General features: G+C 37.9%; 1 protein-coding gene across 1 annotated transcript; it reads right to left on the bottom strand.

The window, feature by feature from the left end:
- Window positions 1-5,403: 5,403 nt before the first annotated feature.
- LOC125109517 (ATP-binding cassette sub-family C member 2-like) lies at window positions 5,404-5,971 on the bottom strand. Its single transcript, XM_047746524.1, has one exon. The coding sequence runs from the start codon at window positions 5,957-5,959 to the stop codon at window positions 5,699-5,701; it is 261 nt and encodes an 86-aa protein (XP_047602480.1). The 5' UTR covers window positions 5,960-5,971; the 3' UTR covers window positions 5,404-5,698.
- Window positions 5,972-9,505: the final 3,534 nt, after the last annotated feature.

The raw sequence follows: 9,505 nt of genomic DNA, 5'->3' as shown, positions 1-9,505 counted from the left end.
ACTTTTCCAGAACAAATTTCTAAGTTTGATTCTGCAGTGTTTTCCTAGAGGTAGCATGGATGATTCCGCTGTGCTTCTAAAGCATATTGGAGGAAATGTAATAATATCAAAGATTGTCAGGTAAATGATGTGATTTTATGACAAGGGCCCAAAAATAATTTGAAAATTTTAGGAAGACAAGTTACAGAAAGAAAATCATTGCAGTGAAAAATGCAGCTTAGCATAATGGAATTGTCCTTCAAATGTTGTCATAACAAGTCTAAAAAATAAAAATAGAGTGTACATAGTGGACAATAAAGTGATAGCATCTGAGAACAAAATCAGTTAACAAAACCTTTCCAGAAATGAAACATGAAGGAAGAGGAATTGCACATGGTTTAGGAGATAAAAGCGGCTATAGAATTGAAAGTGATTATGCAGATAGATTTGTATTTTTAATAGATCTAATCATATTTAATAGAGTGTGTGCAGATCAGAATTCGGAAATTTCTGTCAGTCGCTCACACACAGCTTTGTACACATTGCTTTCACTTTGGTATGTTGCCCCAGGAATTTCATCATAACTTCAAGAAAGTGATGTTCAGTTCTTGTTTTTCCATGACAATACCAGCTGAAGAAGCGGTTTCAGTCTCTTGCTCCATAGTGATCTATGAAATCAGTTATTTTCAGATTTTAGAGACACTTGATTTCTTAGGATTTCTTTTGACCTTGAGGTTCTGTTTGTCATTGAAATGGGCCTCCCCTCTGCAGATATTAAAAAGCTGCTGAGTTCATCCTTAGACAATGAAGTCATTGTTGACCACTGTCATGGACATCTTTGTGAGCTCATGCTGAGCGCTAAGTCCAGCTTAAATGAATTGCAACATATCATCTACAAATATGATTATGGAATTATATGACCACAGATACTCCCAAGGTAGTGAACACATTTATTGAGTGGTGTTAGAGGACCAAAGCCAAAGAAACATTTTGGAAATTTAGACGGAAGTTGAGAAAGAGAGAAATCTGGCTTATATATCCAAGGAAGATGGAGGAAACCTTGAAAAGTGGAAAGAGCTATAAAAAAATCACTGCCACCAAGCTGAACATGGGAATAATTCATTCAGCAAATACTTATTTTTTTTTTCTATTTGCATGTTTATCCTCACTGTCTTCTTCCTTCAAGGTAGAAATGTGTCCATTTGGCTTGAAAACATGTCCATATTACATCTTAAACTATTTCTTTTGTAAAGAATATTTTTAAAAAATGTTTTTGTAAAAATTTCCAAGTAGAGAACAATGAATACTTCACTATAATTGTCTTCAGAGATTCATAATGGATTCCTCTCTCCTTTAAAATTAAATCCTGTAATGGCATCCTCATATGCTTCATATATGTCTTAGAAAGATCATTAAATTTAAGGGCTTGACAATAAGTATTGTGTAATTGGAATCCTAAGATTCTCACTACAAAATGGAAATACTGCCTCTTGAATTACTTTAAAACTTATCTTTTAGGAAGGAAAAGCTAACACATAGGGCGTCAAGTTCACAGGTATGCTAATTGTGACTTAGCCTATTCTTTTTGCTTCCTTCCCTAGTGGATTTGCTGACCAGTTTATGCCTATTGTAAGTCCTGATTAATTTTTAAAGAACAAGTAATTACTCATTTTTTAAAATGAGTACTGTGAGATCGATAATTAAGCGTAGGGAGGATATCTGCTCCTGCTGCTAAGATTCTTGTTGTGTCTGAAGACCTGAAAGTATAGAAAGTATAAATGGCTTTGTCATATAAATTAGATTTCTGTGTTCTTATGGGCAAAGTATCCACATTAAGAACCTGTAGTAGCCCAACTTTGGTACCTGCCCTTTGTCTTTTTAGGATATGAAGAGGAAGGGACTTTACAGTGGAAAGATTATTTGGGAGATGTCATTGAGGTATATGAATGAGCCAATTGGATAAGTTAGGGTCAGATGGTATCTAAAATTTCACTTTTTTTTTTTTTAATTTTTTTATTTTTTTCAGCATAACAGTATTCATTATTTTTGCACCACACCCAGTGCTCCATGCAATCCGTGCCCTCTACAATACCCACCACCTGGTGCCCCCAACCTCCCACCCCCCACCCCTTCAAAATTCTCAGATCGTTTTTCAGAGTCGATAGTCTCTCATGGTTTAAAATTTCACTTTTACCTAGAAGTTGGCATTCATAGAGCAAGTGAGTTTTGACATGCTTTAATTGTCTGAAGAACTAATTTGTTTTCTAATAAAAATTTAAGAAAAAATATTTTTCCAAGTATAGATAGATGATGTAAATTTTTACAATTGCAGTGATACCACCAGTGACAACAGCAGTAGTGGGAGGGTGATCATGAATTTTATTGTATAAACCAGTACATTTTTGAAAGTGAAAGCAAGGTACTATTGATTAAGGACAGAGAGGCCAACTAAACCAGAATATACAATAATACTAAGTAATGACACTAAGTAAGAATGGTAGATATAGTAAATATGCTCAATTCAATAATCCAAGTGGTCCTATCCAATCAGGATAGTACTTAGACACACACACACACGCACACACACACACACATACACACACACAGAAACCAGCATTCAAAAAGAAATTTAGAAATATTCACATCTTTCACTTGCATTTCTTGAATACCATAAACATAAGAACATGCTGTAAGAACATAACTTCAGATCTCCCTTTACCTTTCAATAAATTTCCTCACATACCACACCAGTGCCTATTTATTATTTAAAACTCCTGAAATTGTGTTGGCCTATGTCCTCCCTCCACCCCACCCCCTTTGCTATAGTCTGGCAAGGCTGAACCTTTCTGGGGGAGAGGAAGCTGGCAAAGCGTAGTCCTTTTTAGCGAGCAAGGAGCAGGTAAAGCTGCTAATATTCACCTACTAATAATCTTGGTCCTGTGCCAATAGCCTATATTAATAGAGAAATCTCTATTAGAGAACTCTTATATTAATAGAGAATCTCTAATCCTGGTGCTGTGATAGAATTAGCAACCTCATCTAAAATTTCACCTTTGCTATAGATGCTGTTGCAATTCCCGTTTTGCAGAGGAGAGAGCTGAAGTTTACCAAAAGTAGGTAAGTTGCTTCAGTGGGGGATGCCAGAAATTCAGCTTGGCAGTTTGACTCAAGAGCTGATGCTCCCAGCCAGTAAGTGCAAGGCAGGCTTCAACCTGGTCTCATTGAGATTGCCTAAAGGCAGTAAAAACTTTCACAAGTTATAGTAAAAAACTCACTATAGCAAAACTTGTCCAGTGTAAGCACATGATAGTGTTAACAAGAATTCTTTCCCACTTTGAAAATCACTCTAGCATGAATGGAATATCTAGAGCTCACTGATAAAAGAACCCAATGTGAAAATAAATGCATATGAACACACGTTATTTGGAACACTTAGGCAAAAGTGAACAGAACACACAGTGAGAATGGCCTATTTTTCATCCAGTTGGAAGGGGCTGTCATTGACTGAGTTTAGCTGCTATTGCCAGAAAGACATTAAACCATTTTTAATGCCCAGACCATTTTTTTTTATGACTGCCTGAAGGATTTCAGATGAGCTATCCATTGTAAATCAATAATAATTTGCTTTAGATTAATGAGGAACTAAAACTGTTTCTAATAAATGTCTAAATGCTTAGCATATTTTGAAAACCAATCATTTTCTGAGAATTAGATTTCTTCCCTGTCCTTAAAAAAGAGCTGGAGGTGGGGGAGGAAGAAAAGGTAGCTAAATATTTTGGCAACAGAGAAATGTAAAAACAGTAAATGAGAGAATATGCATTCCAGGGCTTTGTTTTGTAATCGCAGCTGTTCAGAGGCTTGCTCTGTGGTCCAAAGTGCTCTAATTTACAGCAAATAAGATGCCACAGAACCTTCCATGCAGGTTTCTTGGCAAAGTCCATTGGCTACTTAATGGCTGGTCAGAGTCTTCAGTATCAACTAAGTAATTAGAATATATTACAAATAGGTGCATTCTTGTCCAAATCATGGTCTCTGTGACCTGGCAATGCTCTACAGTGATTCGGTAACTGGAGCGTGTCTTGGAATGTGGATGGATGGGTCTCACTTTCTGTCTAGTCTTCTTTTTTTTTTTTTTTTTTTGTATTTAGAATGTATCATGGGAAAAGAAAAATGTAGGCTCATCTCATCTGTTAATTTGATACTTTTATAACTCTATTTTTCCTGAGGACTTTCTTATGAAATTGGAAAAGTGGAAAAGAAATCCACTGGGGAGGTGCAAAGCAGAGAAATATTTTTTCCCTAAATGTATCTGAGTGATTCAAATATAATGCCAAAATCTGAAGAGTAATCTAGTGGTTGGTAAACAGCTGAACTTGCTGTTCATCAGACAAGGGAAGGCAAATGATTACTTGTAGAATCCCTGCGCCCATAATCCCAGGCTTGTTTTGCAGAAGGGATGGAAATACTACAGAATATTGTGGTGGAACAGTAGTATATTCTGAACTGGGTGTCTGGTCTCTTTTAGAGCTTTCTTTCTAGCAAGGTGCAGCAAATGTAAGGATCTCAATTTCTGGGTTTTCTGATGCATGAGCCATATTTTTCATTATCATTTATTCAATAATAAATAAAAGTGGGTGTGCCTTTTATTGGTCACATTTCAGAACAGAGTCATTTACCAAGGACCAGAAAGTGTTTAATCTCAGTGATTAAGTGATTCTGTATGAAACCAGCTAAGAGTCTGTGGCAAAGATTTGCCCATATCTGTGCTCTCACTTCATCTTTGGGACTATATTTCCTTTATAGCTTGATGTGGTCATGTGCCTGAGCTCTGTCCAGTGGAATCTGAGAACAGTGATAGGTGCTACTTCCAGGCCTGGCTCACAAAACCCTCTTATGAATCATCTCTTTTCTTTTTTTTTCTCGTGTACTGGCTGAATGGCAGGAATCCCTCAGACTTAGAGGGTGTAGAACCACAATACAGAAGAAGCGTGGGTCCTTGAATGAGCACATGGAAAGACTACCCCACCAGAAAAATCCACGACCAGCCAATGAGAAGCCTGAGAATAAAATGTTATTGTGTCAAGTGATTGTTTTTTGGCCACCAGTAGCCTTACTTACTCTGGTGATACTGAGTTGGTTTTTGTCATGACTAGGGTGATATCTTTGTACTATGATAATGGTCCTGCTATCTAAGTTAGGTCATTTAGATTCTGGTCCTGGCATTTGCCTGTTAGTAGATGCACACTTCTAGGCAGATAACTAAACTTCCTCTCTGGCCTCAGTTTTTCAGCAGCAAATTGAAGAGTTTGGAAAGCCTATATGATAAGCTAGAGATTTTTTTTGGTTGGCAGAAACTCTGACAAACTTAAAGAAAAGGAACTTACAAGAATACAGGAATATAAACCTTTTTTTTTTTTTTTTACATAAATTAAAAAAGATACACCTCGTTTAAGGGTACATACCAAGTAGTAAAACTAAAGTGAAAAGCAAGAGAAAATGATTATCACAAAATTCAGGATAGGAGTTATCTCTGGGAAGGTAAGTAGGAAGGAGGTATAATCAAAATGGGATCATCACAGCAGGGTTGGGGGGTTCTACTGTAGCTGGATAGAATGTGATCCTGCTTCAGAATGTACATTTTATACACTTCTGTGTGACTGCACTCACAAAAAATCAGACGTGATCCCTATAGTCCTTTCCCAACCCGTGGGACCTACTGTCAGAATGATGTACTGTCCACACTTTCAATGCCAGCCTCTTTGGTCATCAAATAAAAGGGGCCCAATTTTCTCAGCAGTTCTTGAGGGCTGCTATACTCTACAATCTTCCCTTTGTCTAGGAGCATTATCTTGTCACTGTCCTTGATGGTGTGCAGCCTGTGAGCGATGGTGATGGTGGTGCAGTGGGAGAACTCCTTTTGGATGGTTGTCTGGATGAGGCGATCAGTCTCCAGATCCACAGCAGCGGTGGCCTCATCCATGATCAGAATCTTGGATTTCTGAAGCAGAGCTTCGGGATATAAGCCTTATAAGGCTCACATTATCAAAGATAATGTTAGAGAGCCAGGCTGGGGGAGGAAAAGAATCAGGGGAGATCTGGTCACCTGGGCAGCAAGACATAGTTAAAAATATTGTCATGGGCCCCCTCTGGGATTTATCGTAGGTCTTTTCCATCCTTGCATATTGGTTTGGTTTTTCTGGGTAACAAACTACTTCAAAATTTTGTGGCTTAAAACAACATTTGTACAGCTCGTGATTTTGTAGGTTGACAGTTTGAGCTGGTTTCAGCTGAACATTTACGCAGAGCAGGCCCAAATGATCTGAGCCTGGCTGACTTATGCATCTTCTAGTAGCTGCTACTAGACACTGCTTCACAGTGTCACTTCTGCCACATTCTGTTGACCAAAGCAAATCATAAGGCCAGCCTAGATTTAAAGGATAGGGAAATAGACTTTAGATCCTGATTAGAGGAGCTGCAAAATTCATATTGCAAAGTAGTATGGATATAGGGGTAGTGGTGGTGGAAAATGATTGTGACCATTTCTGTAATTCATCAAACCTTGCTTGGATCATGTCTACTCCTTGGGTAGGAAAGGACTGGCCAATTTCACACTCCTCCTAAGAGTGAACACCATGTGGGAGAAGTTAGTTCCCAAAATGGAATTAAAGCAAATGGAAAATGACCTGAGCTTGACCTGCTATTGAACCCATCATCATGAGCTAAATTTGTGATCTCAGCAAAACAGAAAATCTCTCAGAAACTACTTTCACATCTGCAAAGTGGGTTAGTTATAAGATTGTTGTAAGAATTAGAGATTATAAAAGTAAGGTATGGGTACCATGTTTATATACAGTAGGCACCCAGTAAATTCTATAGTTTTCATCTTGAGTTGACAATGGAATGAAATGTAGATTCACCTATTTACATTCTTCAGAAAGTGATACAGGAGGACTTTTTATACTACAGCTCAACCTACTGTTGTTTTTACCACAGCATTCAGAAGCATTAGTTATTAAAAAGTTCTGTCTTTACCATTCTCAGGAATTAATGTTGCTCCAGGGTTGTTTTCAGCTGATAAGTATTGGAGTGGCCACATTGTATTCTTTAGCTATATCTTTTCTTACTGGTTGAGTGGTGGAGGTGTGTCTAAGTACATTCTGGTTGCTATAACAAAAATACCATAGACTGGATGGCTTGGACAGTGAATATCGATTTCTCATCATTCTGGAGGATGGGAGATTCTTGATCGAAACACCTGCAGATTCAGTGTCTGGTGAGGTCCATGTCCTGGTTTATAGATAGCTGTCTTCTCGCTGTACCATCATGTGGCAGAAGGAAAGAGGGAGCTCTTTGGGCATTAATCCCACTCATAAGGCCTCCATCCTCATGACCTAATCACCTATCAGAGGCTCCACCTCCAAATGCCATCACACTGTGGATTGGCTTTCAACGTATAGATTGGGGGGGGACGCAAATATTCAGTCTATAGAAGGTGCCATTCTGATCAGCTGGTTCCTGTGCTCTACCACTGTTAAATATCATGAATATCCCCTTGGCTGTATCTAAGGAACATGCCACAGCCTTAACAGGATTCTTTTCTGGAAAATATTGTGGACTTACAGAGCCTGAAGTCCCATTTTTCTCCAAAGGTGTTTGACAAATGCGTATTGAATGAATATTTGAGTGAGTAGGTAGGTAAATTAATGATTTGGAAAAATCTCCTAGTTACGTGATAACAGCTTTAAAGATAAGAAATATCTTAATTAGATGCAGATGATGATTTAACTCTGAAAGCTGCTAAAAGAGATATTTTAGGGATAGAACTGCAGTTGTAAGCTACAACAAAATTGCATGCTTGCTTTATATCTTTTTCTTGAAAGTATTTTTCTCTTCAATCTAAACTATCTCTTGAAATAAATAATACCAGGCCTTGATATTGGGGGCATAAATTTTAATTTCATTAATTTGTCCTAAAGTTCACTGTTCTGAACTTTTGGGATTATGTGCAGGGAGTGTACCTCCTGGTTTTTTAAACTACTATTTGATGAACAGGTGTTTGGTGGTTTTGCCCACTTTACAATCCCAAATTGAAGTGCAGTACAGGTAGGGATTAAGATTATATGACTGTACTTACGGCCATCCTATACCCTCATGCTTCATGAATGTTGAAAGTGCATTCTGTCTCATTTTTCCAAACTAGAACACCATGGTTGATTTTAGTCTGTCTGTGTGTCCTCTCCTCTTCACTTGGAATTTAGGGGACCACCAGCTCTGGAAGAGGGTATTCCTTAATGTTCAGCAAAGCCCCTTCTCAGGCTGCAGCAATGATGTTTTATCAAGACACAGTGGATTCTGTTTGATAAGCAAATCCCACCTGGAGCACTGAAAGATAGATACATTACTTATCTTCAAAGAGAAAGCTCTATAGAATTTATGACTATTCAAGGGGCACAAAGTTAGGATAACTACATGTACTGAATGCCCTGGTTTGTCTGGAATATCCCTGGTTTATACATGTTGTTCTGTCATCCCTCCAGGTTAGCATTTGTTCTTGATGTTTTTCTTTAAGTGAAGAATTGTTGTCAATATTTGTATTAAAATAATCTAGAGTAGACTTGGAAGACCTCCACATTATACTTTCACTTCTCCCTTGTACTCACCTAGCGGTGTGTTTGACATATGTGGGGTAAAGAGGGTTCTCATTTCAACAAGTGGTCCAATCAGAAAAGGAACAGACATGACCCATTTTTCTTTTCCTAACTCTTTTCAGATGCATCAAAATCAACATCTCACTTTCCAGGATAGCATGTTGTCCCTTAACTAGTTTAAATTGGGTTGACAGATGTGAAGCGAACTCCTCCTACCCACCTGAGGCAGACAGTGCCATGTGATAATCAAATCTCTGGATTCCCAGGAAGACTACAATTGTCAATATCCTTTGAAATAGATGGCAACATATAACTGAATTCTAGCCAATGGAATACAGGTAGAAGTGATATATGCCATATCCAGGAATGTCCCCTAAAATATCTTGCATGATTCTCCAATATTCTTCTCTTCCTTGTCAACTGGATGGGTAGGAGTAATCCAACTGAGGACTTGGAGGCTTTAAAAGGTGGTGGATCCAGGCTTCTCAATGACTCCAGGCAGACCCTCCCTATGGCATTGCATTGAACTGTGAGTTGAACAGTAATAATCATTTTGCATTAAGTCATTATAACGTGGGAGTTGTTTGTTATAACTGCAGGATTGTTTACTTTCATTAATGTTCCATCCAACTTTCTCCTAAAAATTCACCTCAGGATTAATTTCTATGGGTGATTGGCTCTCTTGCTCAACTCCTATGTGATATGGTAATACCTTGGTTTGAAAGATTTTCAAGGAATGTGCTTCTGATTAAGCCAATTGATTATGGAAATAATCTGTAAGATACATGGCTGAATAGGTATACATTTGTCCTCTGTGCTACTTTCTTATTATGTCCTTATGATAAAACTGTATTAGATAAGCAAGTAATATTGACACC

The sequence above is a fragment of the Lutra lutra genome, chromosome 9 (genome assembly GCF_902655055.1).
Source record: "Lutra lutra chromosome 9, mLutLut1.2, whole genome shotgun sequence".
Classification (NCBI taxonomy): Eukaryota; Metazoa; Chordata; class Mammalia; order Carnivora; family Mustelidae; genus Lutra; species Lutra lutra.
Note: the sequence above shows the minus strand (reverse complement) of the source record. Positions and strands in the feature narration are given on the sequence as shown.

Excerpts from the sequence above, each read along its gene's own strand:
- LOC125109517 (XM_047746524.1), bottom strand. The coding sequence starts at position 5,959 with ATGGATGAGGCCACCGCTGCTGTGGATCTGGAGACTGATCGCCTCATC.